This window comes from Canis lupus, chromosome 7, assembly GCF_003254725.2.
Source record: "Canis lupus dingo isolate Sandy chromosome 7, ASM325472v2, whole genome shotgun sequence".
In the NCBI taxonomy this organism is placed as follows: domain Eukaryota; kingdom Metazoa; phylum Chordata; class Mammalia; order Carnivora; family Canidae; genus Canis; species Canis lupus.
This window is the reverse complement of record NC_064249.1, coordinates 41410399-41436522: the sequence shown is the minus strand read 5'-3', so window position 1 is coordinate 41436522 and position 26124 is coordinate 41410399. Positions and strand designations below refer to the sequence as shown.

At 56.7% G+C, this 26124-nt stretch overlaps 3 protein-coding genes across 12 annotated transcripts; 2 read left to right on the top strand and 1 right to left on the bottom strand.

The window, feature by feature from the left end:
- Positions 1 to 393: 393 nt before the first annotated feature.
- On the bottom strand, positions 394 to 14684 carry UBQLN4 (ubiquilin 4). 4 transcript variants are annotated; one of them, XM_025430880.3, is made up of 11 exons: positions 14522 to 14683; positions 12957 to 13108; positions 12375 to 12592; positions 11535 to 11797; positions 9831 to 9989; positions 5792 to 6017; positions 4617 to 4756; positions 4092 to 4175; positions 3872 to 3987; positions 3481 to 3667; positions 394 to 569 (listed from the first exon to the last, which is right to left on the bottom strand). In XM_025430880.3, the coding sequence occupies exons 1-11, from the start codon at positions 14627 to 14629 to the stop codon at positions 411 to 413; spliced, it is 1812 nt and encodes a 603-aa protein (XP_025286665.1). In that variant the 5' UTR covers positions 14630 to 14683; the 3' UTR covers positions 394 to 410. The 4 variants fall into 4 exon arrangements, with proteins under 4 accessions (XP_025286665.1, XP_025286666.1, XP_025286667.1 ...); XM_025430881.3 differs by having other exon boundaries at positions 394 to 2102; positions 14522 to 14682; XM_025430882.3 differs by lacking the exon at positions 3872 to 3987 and having other exon boundaries at positions 14522 to 14684.
- Positions 13963 to 18208, top strand: LAMTOR2 (late endosomal/lysosomal adaptor, MAPK and MTOR activator 2). Of its 4 annotated transcripts, XR_004817345.2 has the most exons (6): positions 15480 to 15689; positions 15850 to 16012; positions 16286 to 16352; positions 16704 to 16857; positions 17711 to 17800; positions 18025 to 18073. XR_004817345.2 is itself a non-coding variant. In XM_035719070.2 (5 exons), exons 2-5 carry the CDS (start codon positions 15861 to 15863, stop codon positions 18079 to 18081), a joined length of 453 nt encoding a protein of 150 aa, XP_035574963.1. In that variant the 5' UTR covers positions 13963 to 14110; positions 15850 to 15860; the 3' UTR covers positions 18082 to 18208. The 4 variants fall into 4 exon arrangements, 3 of the variants coding, with proteins under 3 accessions (XP_035574963.1, XP_025286672.1, XP_025286669.1); XM_035719070.2 differs by lacking the exons at positions 15480 to 15689; positions 16286 to 16352 and adding an exon at positions 13963 to 14110 and having other exon boundaries at positions 18025 to 18208; XM_025430884.2 differs by lacking the exon at positions 16704 to 16857 and having other exon boundaries at positions 15482 to 15689; positions 18025 to 18208.
- A 1728-nt stretch (positions 18209 to 19936) lies between these two features.
- Positions 19937 to 25865, top strand: RAB25 (RAB25, member RAS oncogene family). 4 transcript variants are annotated; one of them, XM_035719069.2, is made up of 5 exons: positions 19937 to 20235; positions 22889 to 23084; positions 24223 to 24464; positions 25030 to 25110; positions 25349 to 25500. In XM_035719069.2, exons 1-5 carry the CDS (start codon positions 20193 to 20195, stop codon positions 25354 to 25356), a joined length of 570 nt encoding a protein of 189 aa, XP_035574962.1. In that variant the 5' UTR covers positions 19937 to 20192; the 3' UTR covers positions 25357 to 25500. The 4 variants fall into 4 exon arrangements, with proteins under 4 accessions (XP_035574962.1, XP_035574961.1, XP_025286662.1 ...); XM_035719068.2 differs by lacking the exon at positions 25349 to 25500 and adding an exon at positions 25507 to 25865 and having other exon boundaries at positions 19939 to 20235; XM_025430877.3 differs by lacking the exon at positions 25349 to 25500 and adding an exon at positions 25507 to 25865 and having other exon boundaries at positions 19940 to 20235; positions 24247 to 24464.
- The last annotated feature ends 259 nt before the right edge of the window (positions 25866 to 26124 follow it).

The window sequence follows — 26124 nt, the reverse complement described above, 5'->3', positions numbered from 1 at the left end:
CTTCAGTTCACGTGAGCAGTGGGATGAGCCAGCCCGGCTTGGCCTTAGAGCTCCTTAGAGCTCCTTAGACCAAGAGCTCCTCCACTTCACTTGCAGAAGGTCTGGATGCAAGGGTTTCCTCTGTTTTGATCTTTCTAGCTGAGGTGAAGGGAAAATAGTCTTGCTGTAGCATCAGAGGACGACCTTTCTGCACTTCCCGGCTCAGTCCTGAGTGGGGGACAGGGAAGGTGGAAAGCAGCCCTGCCTGGTCGTGAGCCCCAACAAAGGTTGGGCCGGCTCTCCCTTCATCATCAATGCCCCGAGCTGAACAGATCCTGCTGTATAAAAACCCCCTAAAACCAGGCTGTCTTCAGCCAGCCTCCTTTCCCTCCGAAAACAAACCCCAAGACATCCTGACAACAAAGACCACGTCATTTATTTACAAAGGCCAGTGTGGAAGGTGGGGGAGGCGGGGGAAGGAAAGCCACACGGACATCCTCTCTGGATTGCTTGGGACCCTTTCCCACCTGGAGAAGAGTCTGCTTCTCTTGCTTCCAGACTCTCAGCTGTGGGTCCTCCAAGCAGCCGGGCTAAACAGCAGAGAGAAGAGACTGTAGGAGCCTTCCTAGCACTCCAATAGAGCAACATCCAATTCCAGAGCAAAAGCATGATTGCGGCCCTCCCCTTCTCTTCCTCAAATAGAACTTTCTGGCCTGGAAGCAAACAATGAAGACTCCAGAGGCCAGGGCTGCAGAGGGCAGGACTCTTCTCCTGTTCCCCAACAGCGAGGAGGAGAGGGGTAGTAGGGGTGCTGCCACAGCCCCGACAGCTTTGGAAGGGGTAGCCACGCTGCCCTTGGGGTACCCAGCACCCAGGGGCCCAAGGGACCTAGCTCACTGGACTGTATGTACTCCTACCCTAGACTGGCCCTTCTGCCTACTTCTCTGTGGTGGGAGAGAGCTCGGGACCAGTCATCAACAAAGAATCTACCCTCTTGTGCAGCTGAGATGCATGTGTGTGCCCACTGGCACACCCCCCTGCTGCTGACACAGACCCCAACTCCTTCATGTCTTCTGAGGGGTGCTCAAAGCCCTGGTACCTGGGGACATAGGCAGGTCCTGGAATGGGGCTGGCAGGAGCCCCAGGGGGCCCTTTCCTCCAGCTCAGATTCTGTTAGCATCTGTAGGCCTTCTCTACCAGGCTGGAGCCTGGGCCCCCTGCTTACAACAGCTACTAGGGCCTCCATTCCCTAAGTGTCAATTCTAACTTCAGAGCCATTCCCTTCCTCTAGCAAATCCCAGTTCCCCTCCTTTGCACAGATCTCCATGGGGCTGGTCCAGGGCTTGCTAGCTCCTTGCACGGAGGGCTGTCTCCCCCTCTAGACAGGCAGAACAGGCATCGTCCTCTCCTGGGACATCCTGACAAAGCTTAGATGAAGGGATCAGGGCGGGGCGGGGGGTGAGTGGTGAGGAGGAAAAGATAGCCTGTTCACCTGCCCCTCCTTCCGCATGTGTGACCCTGGCACAGGTTGGGCTGCAGGTGGGAGGAGGGACAGAGAGAAGGAAGAATCACCACAAGAAACCATACAACAAGCAAATCCCTAGTGGGACACGGAAAAGACCCCGTCCCAGCAGAGCGGACAGCAGTCCCTCCAGAGCCTGCACTGCCGCTGGGACATCGGCGGGCTGTACAAGGTGGTGGTGGGGTCAGGAGCTGGAGCCGACCAGTGAACTGTGAAGACGGCTTACACAGCCCCACTAGAGCAGGGCCGGAGAGCACTCCATAGAGATGTGCAGGTTAACACCAAAATTCTCATAGCTCTGGGGCCAGGCCTGCGCCCCTAAAGCCACCTTGCTGTCTGGAGAGGACAGGAGAGAAGATGGGGACGGCAGGCACAGAGGGCAGGGGCTGACAGAGGAGCCACGAACTGGTGCCCAGGGGAGGGAGAGGCAGGAGGCGCGGCCAAAGGGTTAGGAGAGCTGCGAGCCCAGGAGTCTCTCGATGGCAGCATTGACGTCCCCTCCCGTGGCAATCAGGGCCTGCAGGTTGGCCTCACGGTTCATGAAGCCCATGGAGTTGAGCTGTTCCAGCTGCTGCTGGAACCTCACTTCTGGCATCTGCACCTGCAGGGACAGGCCTTGTGAAGTGCACGTGCGAGGGACTGGCCCTGGGCCCCCAAATTTCAGGTTTACATAGGAGGAAGATGAGCAGTAGGTCTTCTGGAACATCCACAGGGTCAACCAGTGGGCAGGGAGGGGTGAGCTACAAACGGTGCTGAGGAGCCTGCACCCTGGTCTCTACATGGCTGTGAGGAAGACAGAGGGGGTGTATCTCCGAACATCTCAAAGGAATAGACAGGCCCAGATCAGCTCTCTGTCCATCCTCTGGGATGTTAAGGGCATTCTGGAAGCCAAATGCTCAGGGTTGGGACGATGCAAGCACTGCACAGTCTCCACCCCACCCACCCTCCACCCTTCCGTGCTCACACACAGAGCGCAGGAGGGGCGCAGGAAGGGCTGGGGAAAGAAAGAACTTGTTAGGTTTGGTTAGCCAATCAAAAGATAGGGTCATTCACAGAAGAGAAAGCTTTTCATTTCTGACGCTCCCGTACACATCTCCTGGAAGTGCTTCCCTGAGGGATGTTGGGCAGCACTGGCCGCAATCACAACTGGTCTACTGGAGCTGGGAGGGGCCTGGCAATCCCAAGCCACCAGGCCTTGGACACAATGAACATGCCATCCCGAGAAGGAAACGACGTGCCCCTGACATTCTCAAGGGTTCTGTGCTGCCTCCTGTCACAGGCCACAGAATCTACGCTGGCCTGACCCTGGCGACTCTCGGGCCAGCCCTCTGTGGGGTCCTGCAAACGGAGCCCTCTACAGGGCTGTGCACACTTACACTTCCCAGATGACTTACAGAGGTCAGAGAAAGGTTAAGGGTCTCAGCTGAGGTCAACCCTCCCCCTCATCCAACCCCCTGGCTTTGAATTTGTGACTCAGGGCTCTAGTGACCTCATCCCCTAGAGCCCTCCTCTCCAGCCTCAGAGGTGGAGGCTGCTTCAGTTACCAAGAAAACCTCCGACTGAAGTACCAGTGGTTGGAGCAGACACTCAGGAGCCAGCATGCCTTGGTTTGCATCTTGGCTCCAGTACTGACTTATTGGTTATGTGACTCTGAGCAAGCCACTTCACCTCTCTGGGCCTCAGTTTCCCCTTTTTATAACAGAGAGAGCAGCTTCCTTACAAGGCTGTTGTGAGGAACAGAGCAGCCATGCTCATCCATAGAAGGCACTTAGAACAGTACCTAGCATGCAGGAAGGACTGTCACTATTCTCACTTCTATTTCACGGCTGTGGAAACAGATCTGGGAAAGGCGGCAACCTGCACAAGGCCAGCGAGGGGCCGATGGGGACTTAAAGGTGGGGCTGGCTGACCCCGGGCCTGTTCCGCTGTCTTCATTCTGCTGCTCTGCCCCCCAGTGCCAACCCCTCTGCCCCACATACCTGTGAGCTCCCACCCCCGGCCAACAGCTGGACCATCTGCTGCATGAGGTGCTGCTGAGCACTGGAAGCTCCTGCTGGAGAAGACGTGGCGGGGGGTACTGGTGAGGAGGTGGGAGCCTCGGGTATGGAGCCGGTGTTGCTGCCTGCCAGGGGTGCTGGGGTCCGGGACATCCCAAAGGAGCCAAGGCTGTGGGGAAGAGAGACCAAGAGGTGGGAGGCAGCCTCTGAGAGAAGGATGGGCACGCGAGATCTAGAAGGAAGAGTGGAGGGAACTGGAGAGCACAGCCTGGGAAACGCACCCTGGGAGACACATGGTGGCTGCAGGGAGCAGGGGGATGGGTAGGAGGGGGAAGGAGCCCGGACCTTGCTGCCCACCCACCCCCACCCTCACCTGGGTACCAGCCCAGGGGCCTCGGTCTGTAGGGTCTGCAGGCCCTGCTGGATCTGGAGCAGTGCCTGCATGGCACGGGGGTTGGTGAGGACGGAGAGGGACTCTGGGTTCTGCATCTGGTGGGAAACAGGCACAGGAAGATGATGGGAGGCGGCAGGAGGCCGCCCAAACCTGAGGCCAGAGCTCTGTCCCCACTGCCCGCTTCAGGTGCCTCACTCACCTGCTGCAGGAAGACAGGGAGCTGAAGGCGGAGCTGCTCCTGCAGCTGGGGGTTCCCCGCAAAGAGCGGCACATTCACCATCATCTGCAGCGGGGGAAGGCAGCAGGGGAGGCCTGGGTCCACCCACCCCCGCGGCACCCCCACCACAGTTGGATCTCAGAGCACCCCGAAGGCCTACGTGGGGCAGTGAGAGGACACGGAGCCACACCCTGGGCTGCGAGTGGAGGTATGCAGCCCCATGTCTGGCATTGACAACAGCATCCATAAGGACAGCTCTCACTATGTGCCGCACCAGGATCTGAGCTGCCCCATGATCTGGGCATCTTATTCCTATTAAGTCCCTGACCCTGCATAACTCTCTAAAGGAGGACCCACTGCCACACCACTCACAGGCGGACAAATGGGCTGAGCCTATGCAGCCAGGGGGCAGCGGGCCTGAGACACATGCCCAGCAGTCCGGCTGGGGCCCAATCTGACCCGCTGAGTCACTGTCCCCCACAAGCTCCCCTTGTGGCAGCTCCATACCTGAGCAGCAAAGTCGGGGTTCTGAGCAAGCGTCTGCATCATGCTGCGCATGTAGGGAGCTGAGATCACGTTCTGCATCAGTTGGGGGTTTTCAGAGATCTGCTGGAGGAGGGCCTGCATCTCTGGGCTGTTGAACACCCCTGGAACGAGGAGGAAGTCAACGGAACGGAGAAAAGGGGTCCAGATGGAAACCAGATGCCTCCCTCCGCTCTCCCTCCTTGCAATGCTGGGTGCTTCCAAAACTCAGAAGGGCAGCAGGAGCACGGGCTCCCAAGTACAGGGGCAAGGGTCCCTGTGGCTTTGGGCCAGCCCCTTCCCAGCTGCTCTGCTAAGGACAAGCTAGTGGGAAAGTGGGTCTCATTCAAGCCCCCCAGGCTATTCCTGCTGAAGGTCAGGGTTGGAAAGGATCTGATAGAGGTCACCTAGACTCATGGGTTGCAGACTCGTCTTAGTGGCAGAGGCCCCTTCCTCCAACCAGATCCCACTCAAACATCAAATATGCCAACAGTTTGGTTAAAGCCTGGCAGGATGCCTGGAGCACCCCCACTCGGTCCTTCCTCCTCCTGAGGATGGTCCAGACTCCCCAGGACTCAGGAGTATAATTTTAAAGCCACGGATCAGGTTCAAATCCCTTATTTTACAAAAAAGGGAATTGAAGCACACAGAGAGGAAGGGACTTTCTGATCACAGTGTCCCCGCGGGGGTACACACAAATCAAAGACATCCCCAGGGTCACATGTACGATCGCAATCCAGATAAATGGGGCTTCCCCAAGGATTATGCAGTGCGTAACCCCCACTTCTATCCAGAAAAGCTCTGCACATCCCTCTCCCCCCGGGCCTCCTACCTGCCTGCCCCAGGCGTGCCCCAATTCCTCTCCCACATGCCCCTCCCCAGGCCAATCCGTTTACACTGGACAGTTCCAGCAGGGCTGTGAGAGCTCTGGAAGCAGGGCCTGCTTTATTGGTGAGCCATCACTCAGGCTACTTCCACGACAGGAGGACACAGCCCAGTAGAACCCTTTCGTCCTCTGAGGGGTGGAGCTACTCCCCCAGGTGGCTTCAATCCGGTCTCACCTGTCTTCAGTATTCTGGAGCATCGTGAGCCCCAATCAGTCCTGGGGCAGAGGGACTCCCCTGGTGACCCCACTAAGCTCCTTCCACCCTAGGACATACCTGACCCCAGGCTAGCCGCATTGATCCCAAAGGGGTTCGAGACTGTCGGGTGCACCTGGCTGGTCCCCGATCCTCCGGTGCCCTCCCCCCCGGACCCGGGGGCCTGGGAGGTGGGGGGCGAGGGGCTCCAGGGGTTAGGGAGGGGCTCTCGGTTTTCAGTCCGCAGAGGCTGGGAGGACGAGCTGTCGGAGTTCCCGGCCAGGGAAGAGAAGGGATTGTTGCCAAACTGGGAGGAGGGAAAGGTTCTGGGTTAAGGGCTGAAACACACCAGGGGCAAGGGCTAGGCCCTCTGTGTCCTCTCACCTAACGGCTTCCCCTCCCCGGGCAAGGGAGAGGGCTCTGAGACCCGGGAGGCCCTGTGCTCCAGTCCCAGCCGCACAATGGGCAGCTACCCCCTCGTCCTGCAGGGTGGGACCTGGCCAGTGCTGATCACTGGGTCACCGTCTCCCTGGTGGCTCTAAACACTGGTCTCTAGTGTCCTCTGTGCCTGATGGTACTCTATACACGCTCTCCCCGCCATGTAACGACACAGCTGTCTTCCTTAGCTCCTCAGGGACAGAGACAATGTCATCTATGCTCCCCGCCTGACCCCTCTCCTGACGCGAGTAGGTGCTCAATAAGTAACTGTCGGCTTGATGGGAGCTGTGACCTGCCCTGACGCTTCCCCTTTTTGAGCCCTCTTGGTCCCACGGACTCTCCAGACCGTCCCCTCCAGGTCCCCTAAGTGGTATTCTATGTACCCAGGCACACACAGAGGAGCCCATCTCTGGCTGAACATGCCTCACACATGTCTCCTCCTCCCCAGCCTCCTTCCTTTCCCTCAACAGGCCCCCGCTTGTCACCCACTGCACCCCGTTGTGTGGTGTGCTGCCCAAGGCAACCCTGAAACATCCTCTCTCCGGATCCTTGAGCACCCAGGAAAGAGCTCTGTCCAGGGGTGTGTCTGCTGAAAGAGTCTACACCCTACTTCCCTGCTCAGGCTCCCTTTCCTGAGGTCCCGGATGGTCCTCACTTGAGCAGCTTCAGCCCCTCCTCACCAGGGGGTTTCCTGCTCATCAAAGTGGGTCATGGGGCCCAGAGCTCACCCAGGGCCCTCCAGCTCTGAGGTGCACTTCCTCCACCTGACCAGATGTCTACTGAGAACAGGCCAGCAGGCCAGGGTTCGTGTACCACACGGCCCCAGGCTGTCCCGGTTTCAGATATCCTGTCCTGATGACTCACCCTGCTCCCACCACCACTGGGTTCTGCATCCTGCTGTGTTTCTCAGGACGCTCTATGCACCGAACCCCTTTCTGACCTCCCTCGAGCAATAACAGCTGCCACTTATTGAGCACCTACTATGCACCTGGCACGTTTATGCTAATGTTTACAATAGCCCTCCAATATACCAGTTCTCAAAGTGTGGTCCTGGGACCCCTGCGAAGCTTAATGCTGTTTTTATAGTTCTGAGGTGCTATTTCCTTTTTTTCACTTTTGTTGTCTCCGTGAGTGGTCAGTGGCCTCTTCTAGAGGCTATATGACACATGACATTGCAATGGACCAAATGCAAAAGTCAAGCTGGGAGTCCAGCTGTCCTGAAGTAAGCCAGACATTAAAGAAGTCTGCAATTTTTTTTTTTGAAGTCTGCAAAATTTAAAACAATGCCACTCTCCGCTAAAGTTTTGTTTAGGAAATTAAAGTTATTTTTGAAAAGAATACGCTGTTTACATTAACATATAGTGGATTTGCACTTATTTTAAAACAATAAATAAACACTCCTTAGGTTTCTCAGTTTTAACTTCTGATGCAGTGAATATTGATAGCTCTAACCCAGAAAAACAAAAGCTTTTTGGGGCCCTCAATAATTCCTAAGTGTATAAGGCAGTCCAGAGGCCAAAACAATTGAGAACCACTGCTTTAATACATTGCCTCCAGTTTGGAAATGTGAACACTAAGACTCAGAAAGGTGAAGCACCCCACTTTCGCCTGCACACTAAACGTGGCAGAGAAAGTATTTGAACCTCGGTTTGCTGATGCCAAACCTCTGTTCTTCCAGCTATTATAGTGGGTCGTGCAACTGAGCCTGCATCAGAATTAGCCAGAGTGCTTGTTATATAATCCATCCTCAGCTCAATTTCTTTTTAACCAGATGCATGCATTACTTTGATATACATTTTATTTTTTTTTAAGATTTTATTTATTTATTCATGAGAGACACACACACAGAGAGAGGCAGAGACACAGGCAGACGGAGAAGCAGGCTCCACACAGGGAAGCCCGACGTGGGACTCAATCCTGGGTCTCCAGGATCACGCCCTAGGCTGTAGGCAGCGCTAAACCGCTGAGCCACCGGGGCTGCCCTGATACACATTTTAAACTAAACGTTTAAACATAATTTAAAATAAAATATTTTTTCTTTATATACCTTATTAAAATAAAGTCTTTTAAAAACTCATAGCTGTGATGCCTGGGTGGCTCAGCGGTTGGGTGCCTGCCTTCAGCTCAGGTCATGATCCCAGGATCCAGGATCGAGTCCCGCATCAGGCTCCCTGCGAGGAGCCTGCTTCTCCCTCTGCCTGTGTCTCTGCCTCTCTCCCTCAGTCTGTGTCTCTCATGAATAAATAAATAAATCTTAAAAAAAACAAAAACAAAAACAACCTCATAGTTGATCCCTACAAACACTTTCTAAAATTTGAAAGAGCAATGCCAAGAACCACCAAAAAGACGGTGGAGAATAAGGTGGGGGTTTACTCTGCCAGATGCCCAGACTGAATTAAGACAACATGACACCACTATAGGGACGGACAGACCAGTGGAACTGCATAGAGTCAGCAAGACACACACTTCTTTGTGGAGATCTGGTGTAGGCCAGAGGCAGCATGAGCAACAAAATCTGTTAGGATAGCATGGGCCACTCATGATATGGGGCTTTTTCTCTTCAACAAGGAAAAAGTAATGTGAAATCCCATCCTCCCACCTGGGCACTGGTTTGGGGGAGGTGTTCAGTTTGTGAAAATCCATTAAGCTATCCACTTATGATGTGTGCACCTTTCTGAAGCTATATTATTCTCTGATAAAAGATTTTTTAAATGTTTTTTTTTTTAACATTTAAAATGTTTTTAAAAAGCAAGTTAAAAATTATACGAACAGCAGGATACCACTTCTGAGGCTTAAAGTATGCAAATCAATGCTGTGGATTATTTATGGATACAAACACAGGCCATAAAAGAATCAAAATGGTAAACACCAATGTCATGGTAGTGGTTCGCACTGGAGAGGGAAAGAGTAGAATGGGGCAGAGATACCTGATGGATGCAATTCTATCTGTAAGGTCATATTTGCATATATTAAAATACTAACATTAGCTACCTCTGGGGTGGAAAAGTGGTGGCCGGGAGTTGGAAATAGAAGGAGTCCTTTTGTTTACTTTGCGTAACTTTGGAACTGTGAAGCGTGTAAATGTATAATGTATTTACTGTAAATTAAATTAAAAAAAAAAAAAAAAGAGCCAAAAAGGCACTGAAACTATATCGGCTACATGGATACAAAAGAATGCTATATTTTTGTCTATACTTTTTATATACTCGAAAGAATTCATAAGGCACTTTCAAAAGTGCATATTACCAAGCCTGATTCCAGAGACTGAGTCAATCAGTAGCTCAAAGGTGGGGACCAGGAATCTCATTATTAGTAAGTTCCCTGAGTGATGCTGATGCAGGTGATCCATGGACCACACTTGAGACATGCTGTGCTGAGGTTGGCTGTCACACCCCAGGTCTGCCCCACAACCTCTGAGCCCCTGGTGCAAGAAGCTGTCAGATCTGTGGACGCCTCCCCCACTTCCCTTGGGAATTCTGCTCTACTTTCTGCCCTACCGCCTTGGCCCCGTGCCAAGCTGGACCATCCCTGCCCATGCCATGAGAGCTGTTCTTCAGCCCAGGCCTGCTCTTGGAGGGCTGGATATAGGAGGAGGAACAGGCAGCACCCCAGGCTTGCCTGGGTCTGGGGCAGGAAATCCTGAGCCCAAACAGCCCTCCCACAGCCTAGCCCCTGGCCCCACCTGTTCCCGGGCAGCACTGAACATCGGCTCTTGGATGTCTGTATACATGCGACGGAGGGCATTATACCCTCCAGGGATGCTCTCCAGATTGCTCAGGGCTCGGTCCTGGTTCCGCATCATTTCTTGCATCATGGCTGGATTTCGAGCAAGCTCCATTGTCTGGTGGAGAAGGGCGAGAAAGGAAGAACCAGAGGAGTACCAAGCTTGGGCGAGGGTGGGCCCAGCGAAGGAGGGTCTGCATCAGGACCAGGGTCCAGCGCCCAGGAACTGCCCCACAGTGGGGAGTCAACTAAGGTGGACTTCCTCCGTCTGCTGTCACCTTGGCTCCAGCCCTGCCTCCCTGTGGGGGTCCTACGCAGCTTTCTGCACCATGGTACAATGATCCCAGATAGGCAGAGGGCAGCAGCTCCGCTTCCTTGGGGGTCAGGAGGCCACACAAGTGTCAGGGAGCAAAAGGAAGCTGAGTAAGAAAGGACGTGAGAAAAAGAAGGAGGCAGCAGATGCTCAATCAGCATCTATTAAGCACCTACTACATACACATACTGGGCAAAACAATTTACACGACTGAAATCATAGGATCCCCACAATACTTGTCCCAAGGAGGTATTTCTTTCCCTATTCTGCAGATGAGAAAATAGGCTGAGACTCACTGGGGACACAGAGCTGGTTAGTGGTGGAGCTGGGTTTCCAGGCCAGGTTGGTCTGTCTGCCCCAGACTGTACTGTGGCTCCCCGCAAGTGACCACAAGTCAGGGAGGGAAAGCATTCACGCCAGGACAATGCTACTGACACCCTCTAATCCTGGCCCTAGGCCTCTGGCCCGGCCACATCTTGATAAATGGATGGGGGCTTTCTCTTTGGAACCAACAGCTTGCTGTCAGTGAGGGCTGGCCTATGCAAGCTCCAGGAGACAAGTGGAGATAGGAGGTAAAGCTCCTTGTCTGCACCCAACTTGGGATGCCTTCCGTGTCCTCATTCCCAAGTCTGCTCCACACTTGCTCCTCTGAAACACCCTTACGACTCAGACAGTACACTGATTCCTTGCCCCATAATTCCTTCCTTCACTAAGTGTCTGCTGAGTGACTTCTACACTCCAGGCAGTGCAGAAAACACTCGCAAACCCTCGCTCTAAAGGAGCTTATTTTCTGGCAGACCCAGCGCTGATGCCCACAGCAATGCTGACATCATCTATCCTTGTCCCGTGCCGGCCTGGCCATAAGACGCAGCTCCCAAAGACCAACACAAACTTGTATCTGCGGGATCTCCCTCAGCCACCGGCCCTGCCTGGGCCCCGCTCCCTGAACACCGTAATGCCTTTGCACCTGCGGTCCCACAGCCCTGAACACTCTCCTCTTTTTCCTCATCTGGGTCTCAGCTTGGGTGACACTTCCTCCAGAGGCTGCTCCGGGTCCCGGGGTAGGGCTGGGAGGCCTTTCCTGTGCTCCCGGGGTGGTCCCACGACCATCTCTATAATAGCACCAGCTGCACTGCATAATAATTGTGCGCTTACTTGTCCCGCTTCCTTTTGAGACCAGAAGTTCCTGGAAAGCTAGGCTACTACCCCTTCAGTGTTCAAAATGTAGCTGCTGATGAGTAAGTAAACCAACAAGCCAAGGCAGGACAAGGCGAGAGAAGTCAGCATGGCTGGTATGCTCCACATCTTGTGTGTCCTGTCCACCTGCACCCCACCTTCTCTCATACCTACCTGCCTCATGAGCTCTGGGTTGTTGAGCATGTGGCTGATCTCAGGATTCCGCTCCATCAACTGCTGCATCTGGGGGTTGGCCATGATCATATGGCGCATCAGGTCGGGGTTGGACATCATGTCCTGGACCAGGGGGTTCTCCATGATCTGGGACAGCATCTCAGGATTGGACATCAGCTGTCTCTGCATCTGCTGCTGCAGCTCCATGAAGTTGGCGGAGCCTAGGCCCAGGCTGCCCAGGCCCAAGATGCCCCCAAAGCCAGCTGCAGGGAGGGGCCAGGGTCACAGTGTGCCACAAGACCCTGCCCCCGCCAGGCCACAGCCACTGGTCAGGTCTCCAGATGGGCCTTGTCTGCTTCTCACATCTCCCTTTCCAATCCTTCCCCTGGCCCCAGCCCTGCCCCACTGCTGGCAGAGATGGGAGCCTCAACAACCAAGACCTCTCTGGCAGCAGACGCTGAGAGCCAAGCCCAGCACTGTGCACAGAGAGGGCGACCGACCGTGGTGGCCTGCTGAACGAGCAATAAATATTCCCCAACTGGTCACTGCTGGATCCCCCTGGTCCCTGCACACCCATATCCTCACCCCGAGTTCCCCACATCCGCAATCCCATTTCCTCCCTCCCCCTTTACACTCATCCATGCTCTTTTCCTCTGGGAGGGCCTCATAGACCAGTTTTTCCCTCCTCTGCTTTGCTCAAGTACCAGTGTCTGGAACTCCATGTCCAGGGGTCCCCTATCCCCATCAGACTAGGAGCAGGGACCGTGTTTCTGTCTCCTCTTGGCTCTCCCCTAAGCCCAAGCCCCACACAGGACTGTGATCTCCTCCCTAAGGGCTTACAGAGTATGGATGCAGTAGCACTGGGGGGTCCCTCCCCAGCCCCAGGGGAGGGACCCCCCCCACTGCTCCTCCGGCTTCCACTGCCAGCATCTGAAGTGGCGCTGCCAGAGGTGGAGGGCTGTGCAGGGGTAGCAGGTGAAGCAGGAGTGGTGGAGGGTGCTGAGGCAGGGTCTGGAGTGGAGGGGGAAGAAGCAGTAGCAGCAGCTGGATCTTGAGCCCTGAGAGACAGAGAGATAAAGTCCAAGCTGAAGTGAACAGGAAGGAGAGAACAAGGATCTCCTTTTGGTGCAGCTACTGCCCTAATGCCACCACCTTCTCAGCAACCCTGGGCCAGGTGGTGGTGGGGTAGGGGGGTAAGGGGGCTCCCCCAGCCACAGGGGTGCCGCTGGGGGCAGTATCATCTGCCAGCATTCTGGGAGAGCTACATCAGGTTCCTTTCCCCTGTAGGGGAGCCGTCCAAGGGCCACCTTCCTGGGCACTGGCATGGCCCTCCAGGTAGGTGAGCGACAGGTAAGAATGTGAGTACCAGAGGAGGAAAACAGGCCCAGTGAGAAGTTGGATCTACTCCTCTCCTGGACTTACTTCTGAGGGGTCTTGATGACCAGATGGACAGTGAGCCCATCCTTGATCCCATGCTGGTTCAGTGTGTCCCCGTCCTTGAGGATCTTGCCTGCGAAGATCAGGACCAGCTGATCCTGCTGAGCCTTAAACCTCCTGGAGATTTCCTCTTTGAACTGTGGTCAAGAGGCAGAGGTCACTGCAGAGGTTCCCTGGGCCCCACCCACCAGGGACCCTGCCTCTAGTTCGGGAAGTCCCTTCTGCAGTATAGACTCCATCCATCCAGCTGCAGTGAGCTGTGCCTTCATTAACCAGAGATGGACTAGTGACAGGCTCCCCTGGGCTCAACCCCAGGGTCTCCCACCCTAGAAGGCCCAGCCTTCCCTGTGACTCTCCCCTCAGTCCCTCCCCGCTGCTCCCTGTGGTGACAGCACTGCCCTGGTGGCTCTCTTGGTCCCAACTCCTTCAGCAACCTTGGACTCAGACCCTGACCCCTGCAGCGTTCCATTCTAGCCACCAGGTCTCTCTGCCCAGGCCCAGCCTTCTCGTAACAAGGACAACACACGGACCCCACAATCATCGCTAAGAGCAGCGACCATTCAGAAGTGAAGGGTCGCAGACTGATAAGATACACATGGGTCGTTATCTCCACTTTCAGGCGAAGAAAACTGAGGCTCAGAGAAGTTATGTAACTCACTCTGGGCAGACTGGAATTCGGGTCCTGACACCAAAGCCCTGGCTCCTGACCCAACACTCGGCCTCTCCACTCGGTTAAAGCTGATTCCAAATTGAGCTCTGCAGGGCAGAGGATGCACACTCTGGAATGTGGTCATTTCACATTCCAGGGGGGCAGTGATGGCACTAAAGTTTGGCTTGAGGAGAGGCAGGCCCCCAAATCTACTAGCTCTCCCTCAAACCAAGCCCAAACACGTCAAACAGGCCACTCTCTGTCAAGAGAGTGCACTTGCTAAGCCAAGGCAGCGTCCAGATCCCTGCCTTCCAACCAGATGGCCTCTCTAAAGCCCCGCCCATGTGAAATTCTGGAGCAGCCACAGGGGGTGGCGAACACAGGAGGTGTTCCCTCATTCACTCGGTCAACACACTTTTATTGAGCACCTACTGCACACAGCAAGTTCCGGAGGGGCGAGGGCCAACTGTAAGGGCCTTGATTTGAAAAGGTAGGACGGATCAGGGCGGAGGGAAACGCTCCCCCAGCACCCCGCGCCCCAGTCCCGGGCGCCCCCGGGCGCCCCCGCCTCCCGCGGCCCCTCGAACCCCGGCCAGCCCCCGGACGCACGCGGCCCGCATCCCCAGTGTTTCTCCCCTCCCCGCTGCAAGGGGCCCCCTCCCCGCTCTCCGCCACGCCCCCAGCCCAGGCCACAAGGCCAGCCCCGGCCTGGCATCCGCCGCACGCGCCGCGTTGGCCAGCGCCCCCCCCAGGGGGCCCCCCAGCCCCGCTCCTGCCCCCCCGCCCCTCCGAGAGCCTGCGGGGCCCCCGCCCCCTCCGCCGCCGGCCTCCCGCCCCCCCCGCCTCGGGGCCAACCCCTCTCCGCAGATCCCTCCTCCGCCACCCTCGCCGCTCGTACTACCTCCTTGACGGAGGCCCGATCGCAGATCACTATTTCCTCCTTGTCCTTGGGGGTCTTGACGGTGACCCGAATGGGGGGCCTGGCCTCGTCCCCGCTCGGCTCCGCCATGCCGCCGCCGCCACCCGGCCGCCCGCCAGCCCGCCCCGGCCCCTCCTCCCCGCTCGGCCGCCCGCCCGGCCGGCTCTGCTCCGGCCTCCGCCCCTCCGCCCCTCCGCCCTCCCCTGCCCTGCCGGCCCCTCCCCTCCCCTCCTCTCCCTTCCCCTCCCCTCCCCTCCCCTTCCCGCGGCCGCGCCGCCCTCCGGACCAGTTGCGCTCACAGCGCCCCGGGCGGCCTGGTGGGGGCACTGCAGCCGGGACCTCTCGGGGGCGGGGCCTCTCTGGGCGGGGCGGGCCTCTGGCCTCCAGCGTGGGCGCTCCACCATCCCCGCCCGCCACCTACGCGGGGACTCAGGCTCCCGGACCTGACGCAGTCCCCGTGGCCGCCCCATTCTCGGGGCTCCCGGGCCGGAGTCCTTCATGCCTGGACGTCCCCCCAGAGTCTCACCTCTGGGACCGACCGTCCCCCCAGGGGTCGTGGCCTGCACGGGGTTGGCTAAGGACGGCTCCCAAGGGAGCCAGCGTGGGCTGGGTTCGGCCGGCGTGGACTTTCTGAGCCCCGATCCCGACCCCCAGGGTTGTGCACGGCGTAGGAAACTGCCCTGAAGAGTAATCGAACGTGTGCCTGACCAATACTGGGATTTCTTTTTCAGTTAGTGGTCAGGGATTGTAAAGCGGGCATGCTGACTCTTCTTTCCCCGGGATGGGGGTAGGGGGTGTTAAACGTCCTTCCAGTCCTGCCAGGTCCTTTCGCTCCCGCTCTTCCCGCCCCCCACCACCACCGCGTGGTTCCCCTGGAAAGGCGAACTACACTTCCCGGGGTGCGCCGCGAGGCCGCATGAAACTACAAGTCCCGGCGCCCCCCGCGGCGGAATGGCGTGGCGGCGTTGCGTCGCCGCCCCCGAGCCCGGCCGGGACCTCCGGAGTTCGGGGAGGCTCCCGCGGAGGCCCGCGGGAGGCAGCTCAGGGGCTGGCGTGGAAGCCCAGACCTGGGAGCCGCAGGCATGCTGCGTCCCAAGGCTCTGACCCAGGTGCTGAGCCAGGCCAACACCGGCGGTGTCCAGAGCACGCTGTGAGTGCGACCGGGGAGGACCCCGGGGAGGGAGGGTCTGGGGGGCGCGCTCTGCCCTGACCCCCGCTTTCTCGAGGCGCCCGGCGGGAGGCGGGCTGAGAGCGCAGCCGCCTTTGTCGCCGCCCCCAGCCCATCTGTATCCCTTGCCGCCGCTCGCCAGGCTGCTGAATAATGAGGGGTCCCTGCTGGCCTACTCCGGCTACGGGGACACGGACGCCCGGGTCACCGCGGCCATCGCCAGCAACATCTGGGCCGCCTACGACCGCAACGGGAACCAGGCGTTTAACGAAGACAATCTCAAGTTCATCCTCATGGACTGCATGGTACGGAGCAGGGCCCACCCCCTGTCCCGAGGGGTGCCATGGGGCCACCTGGACCGCATCCTGGGGTTGGAGGGGCGGGGACGGGATCTCCGAGGGTGGCTGAGGGCTGGTCTGCTGCAGCAAGCAGTGGTGAGGAGGGAGCCGGCCACCTAGTACTGACCGGGCTTCTGGTCCGCCGGCCATGGTCGTCGGTGGAAGCCTGGGCAGGCAGGCCACTGCAGCTCTCTGAGCTTCCTTACCGCATCTCACCCCCACACGCGTGTGCGCTCACAGGGTGGGTCTCAACATCAGACGAAAGGATGTGAACTGAACTGCATTGTCACCCCAGAGTCTCCAAACGGTAGGCCGGACCCTAGTTTACAGAAGAAGGCACCGAAGTCCAGAAAGGGGAAGTGGCCATTAGACTGAATTTGCAGAAACAGAAACTGTTTCATTCACCTTTGTATTTGTTCGGCCAACAAATGTTTAGGTCCCTGGGGTGTTCTGGGGACTAGGGACAAAGTAGCAAACAGGACGAACAAAAACTGCAGCCCTAGTTTCTTACAGAAGCTTACAGTTTTACATATGCTGTAAAATATGTATGTAAGTCAAAGCAGTAGGGTGTTAGATACTGAACATGCTACCGGAAACATAAGTGAGGTGGGGTGTGTATCAGGGACAGTGTCACTGAAAAGGCAACACTTCATTAAAGGTCTGAAGGAAGTTGGCAAGCCATGTGGCTGTCGAGGGGAAGAATATTTCGAATGTTTCCCAGAACAGCAAGTGCAAAGGCCCTGTGGTGGAATGACGTCTGCTTGAGGATTGGCAAGGTTGATGTAGCTGGAACAGCATGGGAATATGGGAAGGTGAGGCCAGAGAGGCAGAGAGTACAGTACCTGGTTCCCCGCACACAGCAGAGGCCTAATGAAAGTTTGCTGAAACAAACTGAAAAGGTCCAAGAGCGAACTCTTCCCCCAAGGATTTCTACTGTAACTGGGCTGCCAACCTCATCCTCCCCCCACACCTGACCAGAGACGCCATTTCATTTCAGTTGATGACTCGTATTTGGTGCCTAACCTAGAGTTGGTGCTATAGGGCAATAGCTTTCCAAGGCCTTGTCCACATCACAGCCATAAGAAACACCTTTTCAGTCAGAGCCCATGCCCCCCAGCTAAGACAAAAGTTTCACAAAATAGTACTTCCCTTATAACATGTGATACACTCTTCCCGTCTTTTCAATGCTGATCCATCTCCTTAATTGATTGAACCCAAGAGTCAGATCTACAATTTGAGAAACTTTACCATGGGAAAGAGAACTATCCATTAGGCTATTTGCTCCCACACCCCTTACAGTGTCTTTGGGGTTAACCCATAATAATAACATCACCCATTTGGACAGCCCTTTGCAGTTGTGAAACTCTCTCCTGTGTACTAGCACCCTCATCAACTGGGAAGAGGTAGGGATCACAGAAAGAGAAACCAAGTGTCCGGGGGATTGAGTGTTCCAGGGGAAAGCTGGTTAGTTAGACGCTGTGCTGATGCTGGAGTCTGAGCTCAGGACCCCACGTCCAGGGCTGTGGCCAGAGCCCCTCCTCTGAAGTTCCTGCCATGCCCAGGGCATGGAAGGAAGAAGGTAGTCTCTCTGAAGAGGACCTCTTGGGGAAAGAGGGCTAAGGGTGCCAAGCAGGACATCATATCCCACAATGTCACCCCCACCAGGAGGGCCGCGTTGCCATCACCCGGGTGGCCAACCTTCTGCTGTGTATGTACGCCAAGGAGACAGTGGGCTTCGGAATGCTCAAGGCCAAGGTGCGTAGGTGCCCGATCCTCGACAACCGTGGGCCTAGCCTTTGTGCTGTTGGCTGCCCGCTCCCACCTCACCACAGTCCTGGAGTCCTCTCATGACCGTCACTGGCTGTGGACTGACCCTAGGAGTGGGTGGGAGCGGGGTGCTCAGCCAGGAGTGGGTCTGCATTGGGGGTCCCTCTAGTGGCAGGCCGCGTACGGTCCTGATTTCTCTTCCCCTCTTGCAGGCCCAGGCCCTGGTGCAATACCTGGAGGAGCCTCTTACCCAAGTAGCAGCATCGTAATGATCCTTGTTTGAAGCTGGGGTCAAAAAGATAAATGAACATTTACAGGGGCAGGGCCCCCTTGGGAACCTTTCTGGGTTGGGGGGGACTTTGTTTTTTCCAAGAATAAACTGTAACTCCTATCTTATGTGGTGACTGCTCTTTTTTAAAAATAGACTTATTTTACTTACTTACTTTTTTTTTTAAGATTTCATTTATTCATGAGAGACACAGGTTGAAGGAGAAGCAGGCTCCTTGTGGGGAGCCCAATGCAAGACTCGATCCCAGGACCCTGAATTCACAACCTGAGCCAAAGGCGGACACTCAAACACTGAGCTGCCCAGGCGTCCCTATTTTACTTACTTCTTCTTCTTTTTTTTTAAAGATTTTATTTATTTATTCATGAAACACACAGATAGAGAGGCAGAGACACAGACAGAGGAGAAGCAGGCCCCACTCAGGAAGCCCGATGTGGAACTCAATCCCGGGTCCCCAGGATCATGCCCTGGGCCAAAGGCAGGCGCCTAACCGCTGAGCCACCCAGGGATCCCCTATTTTACTTACTTCTTAAAAAGAGTTTATATATTGGAGGGAGAGAGAGAGAGAGAGAGAGAGCGCGTGCGAGCAGAGGAAAGGGCAGAGGGAAGAGGGAGAAGCAGACTCCCCCACTGAGCAGGGAACCTGATGCAGGGCACTATCCCAAGCCCCAAGTCGTGACCTGAGCTGAAGGCAGACTGAGCCACCCAGGAGCCCCTGATGACTATCTTCTTGAACGGGAGGAGCCCAGGGAGGTGGCAGGGAGCAAGGGTTGCTCAGGAGAGTCCTGAAGGCCCACCTCTTCCCTTGCCCTCTGATGGCCACGTCATTTCAGTGGTAGTGCCTCAGCGCCCTCGGCCTCTCAGCTATAGGAGCATCTGGGCCCTGCCACTGTGAGCAAGTGTTTGCCCACCTGAATGGCACACCTTTGGGAGTGATTGCAGAGGAGCTGGGACCGGTGGGGGACTGGTTGGGGGTTGTATTGGGCAGAGAAAAAGGGCCCTGCAAGTCTAGTGACCTTCAGCCCCAACCTGGGGAGATGCCTTTTCTGCTCTTGTGGGTGAGAGTGTGCACAGCTGTCTAGAGGGGCCACCCCCACTCACATAGACCCTCCAATCTTGAAGCCCTTTGCAGTCAATATGGCTCTATTTGGAGACCTGGATGTTGGGGAGGGAGTATTAGGAGGCGTCCATCTCCAGATCCTGGCCTACACTCAGACTCCTCACCCCAACTGTCCATTTTTGCTCCAGGTTCCCCCTCCCCGGCATCCTTAGAGCAGGTCTGGACAGGGAGCTAGCAGCCCCTAGCCCAGTACCATAGGAAGGGACCCATCCCAGGGGAGAGGTGGGTTTCGAGTTTCTCCTCCACCCAGGGTGAGGAACACTGCCCATCCCAGGCCCTGGGCTGTAGGGAGGGGCAGAACCATGACGTGGTTCCCAGAATTCTGCACTGTAGCAAGGGGATTGGCACCTGTCAGCCTCAGCCCCTCGCCCCAGCAGCCCTTCCCCTGGTGCCCCCAGTCACCCCCCCACCAGAGGCTCTGAAGGAAAAACAGGAGGCCAAGCAGGTTTCTGCTCCCTGACAGGCTGTTTCTCACTGGTGGCTGCTCAGGTAGGTCCCTGGTCCCAGGAGCCCTAGCACCATGCAGTTAGTCCAGAGCTGGCTCTCTGAAGGTCCTCCTGGGCCTGTCCCAGCTCCCCCCACCCCCGCTGTCATCCTTTCTGCCCCCCCTCCCTGTCCCAGCCCGCCAGGCCACCGTGGGAGCACCGGCTGAGAGCAGACACCCAACCTGCCTAACCTGTCTGACGTCATCCTCTCTCCACCCACCTGGGCCCCAGGTCTCTGCTGCCTGCTCTTCCTGTTCTCAGCTTCCGTTCTCTTGGCTTCCTTGCAGCACCCCCACCTGCCAGAGCTGAGCCTCCCAGGCCCTGCCTAGCCTCTAGTCGGCCCTCAAGCCCACAGACAGCCTGCGGAGGTTTCTTTACCCCCAATGAGTGGAGCAGCAGATCCGGGTCTCTGGAGAGCTGAGGGTTGAGGGCATTGAGACGTGTCTCCCCTGCCTCCGAAGCCACTTATACCCTCCATGCAGAGCCAGGATGGGGAACAGAACCGAGGAAGATTATAACTTTGTCTTCAAGGGTGAGTTGGGGTCTGTAAAGAGAGAGACTGACTGAGTCAGAGTGCCCCTCCTCTTTTTACCTGGTACCAGGACCCTCTCAGGGCTCCTCACTCCTTTGGAGTAGAAAGGAAGCTGCAGGGAGTGGGGGAGGGTCTGGTTACTGGGGCAAAAGTCCTGGAGCTGCTGCTTCGAATGCTTTGCTTCTGCAGATAATGCTGTTGATCAGTCCTGGGTGGGGCCAAGTTAGGCTCCTCTGCTCCATTCGCAAAGGAAGCCATGTCCCTAGGAACTGTTAACCACTGCAGCACAAGAGATTGAGGTCAGACTTCAGAGAGGACTTCCCTCCTGAGAAGAGGGGGCATAGCCTTGAAAGGAAGAAAGTCTTGTTTCTCAGTGGACATGCAGGAAAGAAGAGAAAGGAGAGCTCTGTCCCTTTTGCAGTGAGGACAGGGAAGATAGCTTAGATGGAGCACAGGATCTAATAGAACTTGGAGGACTCCGAAGATTAGGGCCTTGTCTGCTGTCCCTTGGCAGCCTCTTTGGGCCCAGATATTGGGCGCAGGGTCAACTTGACTGACACTGGAAGTATGCATGCATCTCTCCTGCTCCTTTCCCTCGGCCCTGCGTTGGACCCCAGTAGACCCCAGCCCCCAAGCACCCCCACCTCCACAGCTCCTTCTGGGTGGGGTGGACTGGCAGAGCTGTGAGTCCCCGTCCAGCCACCCCACCCCGCTGCCTCTCCTGGCCTAAGCCCCACCCTCACTGGGGCTAGAACTCAAGCCACTCCGGTTGGGGCACCTGTGCTCAGCCCTCCCTCCCAGGAAGGGGAAACTGGGGCTGTGCTGCTACTGGTGACTGCCCTTTCCTGAGTCATTAGTCACCAGAACAACCCCAAAGTGTATCTCTCGCTTTGCAAGCATTGTGGTCAGGAGCCAGACTCCCCGCTCCCATCCCAGCTCTGTCCACTATTAGTCGTGCAGGTTGGGGTCTCCAGAAGCAGACACTAAGTTTGGAACATAAGGAGTCTCATCTGGCTCAGCACCAGTGAAAGGAAGGGAGAGGAAATGGGGAGAAACCAAACTGCTGCACAGGGTCACAGAGCCTCAGCCAAGGGCAGTGCTGGAAGCAGGCCACCCTGAGAGGGACGGTCTCTGCCGAGGCAGCTCTGTGCACCAGGGCAGAGGCAGAGGGAGCTGGCGGCTAGAGTCTGGCTGCTGGTGGTGCTCCCGTGGCCACAGGCTCCACCTTCCTCAGCACAGATAGGGGCAGCACACTCTGTCTGAGGCCGGCTGCTACTCCCCCAAGTGCCTGCTTTTCCTCAGCTGTAAAAATGGGATGACCATGACCGTGGTACGTGCCTCGTGGTGCTGTGCTGGGGGTTAAATGAGTCAGTTCGTGTAAGGCTTTCAGGATGGTGCCTGCACATAGTAGGTACTCAATCAACACCTACTGTCTCCCTTTTACTGACAGCAAGTGGCTGACAAATGGTCACTAAAAGTCAGTACTCAAACCCAAGTCTTAGCATATTTTGGGCCTGATGGCAGGGCTAGAAGCCCACCCACTGGCAGAGGTGAGGTGGGATGAAGTTCCCAGCGCGGGGAGGCAGGATGCACACCCACACCCACCTGCTCTCCATTCATTCCTGCCCTGCACAAGTTCCAGGGGGCTTTATAGATTTTACAAACAAGGAAACTGGAACCTTGAAAAGCTGAGCCACATGTTCAAGGTCACCAGCTAGTGAGAGACTGAGTGGGGACCAGAGCCTAGAACATGTGGCTCCCAGGGCACCAGCCTACTTTTCCAGAACCACCCTGGGAGTTGTCCTGTCATCCTGGACGTTCACTCAGCGTCATACAGCTTATTGGTTGTACTTGCATCAGCCCCCATTGCCCTGCTGCAGCCCCCAGCTCACCCGTGGTGAGGACAGCTGGGCCCTGGACGTTGCCCACCAGCCCAGAAGCTCTTTGAGTGCCCCTCTGGTGGATCCGGGTCCCTGGAAACCTGACAATGAAAGCACCAGCCTGCCCAGAGCAATCTTGATGGTGACAGTCTTCTACACTCACTACAGCCGGGGCAGTATCTCATTTACTTCTCAACAATCCGTGAAATAGTGTTGTTACTGCCATTTTTCATACGAAAAAGAATGTCAGGATAGGCCTGTCCGACACCCATCCCGTGTTCTTAACTGTGTGCCTCCTTGGGGACAACTGTATCCTAACTTCTTGCACACCCCCAGTGCTTCCCTCCCTCCCACGATGTGTCACCTGCCAAACGTGCTTCCCCCCCACGTTTGTGTTGGCACAGTGGCTTCCAGCACACGTGCCGAACCTTGAGGTCCTCCCAGCTCGCCACAAGCAGGCACAACAATGTCACACTGCCTAGTTGGGAAACGTGTGCCCTCCCCAGACCTCCTACATCCCTGTCCACTTCCATGCGCCCTGCCAACTTCATAGCCCCTGAATACTGGCACCCCACCACCGGAAATGCAGACTGACTGTAGCCACATCCCCACAGACCAGACCAAGAACCCTTCTAGGCCTGCAGCCCAAACTCTTGGCCCTTCACCTGGGAGGTCTGGAAATTTCTGGCTGGCTCCCCCCTCAGTTTCCTGGGCTCAGCTCCCTTTCCTGATGGGCAGACTCCGAGCTCAGCCCTGTGTCTCCACTCTTGCAGTGGTGCTGATCGGCGAGTCAGGCGTGGGGAAGACCAACCTGCTGTCCCGGTTCACACGCAACGAGTTCAGCCACGACAGCCGTACCACCATTGGGGTCGAGTTCTCTACCCGCACGGTCATGCTGGGCACGGCCGCCATTAAGGCTCAGATCTGGGACACAGCTGGCCTGGAGCGGTACCGAGCCATCACCTCCGCGTGAGCCTGGAGCCAGGGGGCGCTGGGGGGGATTAGGGGGTGTCCCTGGAGGAGAGGCCATGGGGCCATGGTCTCCCTGAGGGGATCCCAGGGCTCCATGGCCCCTGTGAGCCCCAGGTGCTGTAAACCACACAGGCTGAGGCAAGACCCAGTGATACCAACTGCTAGGGTGGAAAGCAGCAGCTGCTGGACCACTTCTTGAGCCTCTGCTACATGTCCTAGGAGGCACGAGGCACCTTCTAAGTGCCACGGGACCAAGATGCTGTAATTAATCCCTGCTTAATACAAAAACCTGGGGCTCAAGCAGTTGAAGTCAGGGAGGATTGTGGATAGGGTAGGTTGTGGGACCAAGAGGGCCCTCACTTCTGCTTTGTGCTCAGCATCCTTTGCCATTTCCCCATGAACCTGGTGGGGGCTGGACCCCTCAGCAGCATCTTACAAACACTCAGAGGGGACAGAGGACTTTCTGCCTCCTGATGGCCATGCAGAACAATTCCCAGGGAGCGTCAGGCCATGTGTGAGGATGGTGGTCTGTGTGTGTGATTGGGGACAGCACCTGCTGAGGAACAGCAAGCAGGAGCCCAAGGCTTCAGTCAAACACACACTCATGGCTCCCAGACTGGTCACCAAGCGCTTCTGAGCCTCAGCTGACATGTTGCTAAAATGGGAAGAATGAGTTATCACAATGTGAAGGAGCCCCAAGTACCTCCGGGAGTGAGACTGGATGCTTGCAGGGACGTCTCAGATGGTCAGCTCAGGGACTGCCACATGGGGTGGACATTCAGCTAGTTCTAGGGAGATGGCCACAGGACAGAAGAGGGTACCATGGCACAGGAACCATGTGAGGATGAGCCCACCGAAGGTGTGCCCCTAGGGGGCTGTGTTAATTGGGGCTCAGGTGCGCATGGGTGGACAGGGAGGGCTAACTTCAGAGCAAAGCACCTAAGGGAGCCATGGCTAGAAAGGCAGGAGGGAGCCAGAGAAGGAGGGGGATGCTCTGAGTCTCCAGTACCAGTAGCCCTAGAGGGCTCAGCATCGGGCTCAGAGCCCTGAGTTGCCCTGACCCGATCTGGGTCCCTGGACCCCAGCGTTCATATCTCTCCATCCCTGGTGCTCATCTGTGATGTTTTGGCTCAAGGGCTCTTCTCTCACCTTGCCTCAGTCGCCCGCTCCACCCCAACCCCAGGTACTACCGTGGTGCGGTGGGTGCCCTGCTGGTTTTTGACCTAACGAAGCACCAGACCTACGCCGTGGTGGAGCGCTGGCTGAAGGAGCTATACGACCATGCTGAGGCCACTATCGTTGTCATGCTCGTGGGCAACAAGAGTGACCTCCACCAGGCCCGGGAGGTGCCCACTGAAGAGGCCCGGATGTTTGCAGGTGAGAGCCCCCCCCCAGTCCTCCCCAACCTTCCCCCCGCATCTGAACTGTGTAACTTCCCCCACCCCAGCCCCTGCTCCCACCCTAGGACCCCAGCCTGGACATCCTCCGTGGGACCCCCTACCGCCTTCACCTTCTCCTTAGAGCTCCCGGCCTTTCCTTTCGGTCACCCTGTGTCCCTCGTTATGTCCTGCCACTTGCCCTAAGATCGTCTCTATGGGCAATTATTTGTGGTTGACTAAGAGATCCGCAGTGTGGCAGGTGCGCTCCCCACAACTGTCTCCAGTCATGCTTTCCCTAGGAGGCCTCTGGGGTCAGAGCAGCAAGATGCAGTGGCTAAGCATGCAGGCCCTGGTGTCCAGTGGTGCAGCCTCACATCTCCTGGCCAGCCCCAAGTCCTTTGTTCAATCTCTGTGCTTCAGCTTCCTCTCGTGTATAAAAGCCTTCTTGGTCAAAGCTGCCTCACAGGTGGTTTCAAACATGAAGTGAGCCACACACACCAAGGCGTGAACACATAGTAAACATTAGGTAAATGTTATTATTATTGTGTTTCCTTTCCTGCCAGAAAACAATGGGCTGCTATTCCTGGAGACCTCGGCCCTGGATTCCACCAATGTAGAGCTGGCCTTCGAGACAGTCCTCAAAGGTTAGAACCCCTGCCTCCCATTTGGCACCTCCATTCCATCCCCGAGGCCTCTGTGGGCAGTGATAGGAATGCAGACACCCAGCCCTTGTGCACCCTAGATGATTCTTCAGCCCATCCATGGGCCCCCAGTCCCTCGTCAAAGCCTCTGTAGGGCACCCCTCCCCAAGCGTGAGGCCTGAGGAAGGAACAAGAAGGCCATCCCTCCCAGGGAGCTGAGTGTTAACCCTTCTCCACCCAGGTAAATAGAAGGGATGCAGGTGCCCAAACTCCGCTTCCTTCCAGCAAAAGCTCCTTCAAGTGTGGTCACACCCTGTGCTTAGCGAGGCAGTGTCCTGTGTGTATGGGGAGCGTGGGCTCTCAGGCTTCTGACCCTGCCACTGCCCTCCACCCCCTCAGAGATCTTCACCAAAGTGTCGAAGCAGAGGCAGAACAGCACCCGGACCAATGCCATTGCTCTGGGCAGTGCCCAGGCTGGGCAGGAACCAGGCGCTGGTCAGAAGAGGGCCTGTTGCATCAGCCTCTGACCCCGGCAAGCACCAACCCTGCCCCCACTGGCTTCCGGTGCCCCATCACCACCCCAGCCCCAGGACCCTTTCCTGCTCTGTGGTTCCAGATGTCAGAGACACTGGCTCCCTGCTCACTGCCCCACAGAGCTCTATCTTCATGTTCCCTGCAAACCCCCTCATTTCTATTACCTGCTCCCCCCCCCGCCCACCCCAGATTTGGCCTTCAAATAAAGCTGTGTTTTGTACCAACGTCTGGCCATCCTGCTGGTTCTCCTACATGCCTCCCTTCACCTCTGGCCCCTCCGAGTTCCTATTCCCCACCACCTCCATCCTCCCCCCAACACCCACCACCTCCCAGGGCCAGCTGCCTCTGGAGCCCTGTGGTCTGGGGACGGTGCCAAGGGGGGGGTGCGTGCCCACCCTTCCCTCTGCCAGCCCCCAGGGCAGGTGGGGGAGGGAAAACATGGGAGGGGGGGATCTGCAAGGAGAGACAAAGGAAATCACCGGG

Bases quoted from the DNA above. Each gene is read 5' to 3' on its own strand.
- LAMTOR2 (XM_025430884.2), top strand. From the start codon at position 15,622: ATGCTGCGTCCCAAGGCTCTGACCCAGGTGCTGAGCCAGGCCAACACC. The intron at 15,690-15,849 runs GTGAGTGCGACC...GCCGCTCGCCAG, and splicing joins GGCGGTGTCCAGAGCACGCT to GCTGCTGAATAATGAGGGGT. The intron at 16,013-16,285 runs GTACGGAGCAGG...GTGCGCTCACAG, and splicing joins TCATCCTCATGGACTGCATG to GGTGGGTCTCAACATCAGAC.
- RAB25 (XM_035719068.2), top strand. From the start codon at position 20,193: ATGGGGAACAGAACCGAGGAAGATTATAACTTTGTCTTCAAGG. The intron at 20,236-22,888 runs GTGAGTTGGGGT...CCACTCTTGCAG, and splicing joins TTATAACTTTGTCTTCAAGG to TGGTGCTGATCGGCGAGTCA. The intron at 23,085-24,222 runs GTGAGCCTGGAG...TTTTGGCTCAAG, and splicing joins TACCGAGCCATCACCTCCGC to GGCTCTTCTCTCACCTTGCC.
- UBQLN4 (XM_025430880.3), bottom strand. From the start codon at position 14,629: ATGGCGGAGCCGAGCGGGGACGAGGCCAGGCCCCCCATTCGGGTCACC. The intron at 12,593-12,956 runs GTAAGTCCAGGA...TCTGTCTCTCAG, and splicing joins GTCATCAAGACCCCTCAGAA to GGCTCAAGATCCAGCTGCTG. The intron at 570-3,480 runs GTATGTGGGGCA...TCTGCTGTTTAG, and splicing joins CCGGGGGTGGGAGCTCACAG to CCCGGCTGCTTGGAGGACCC.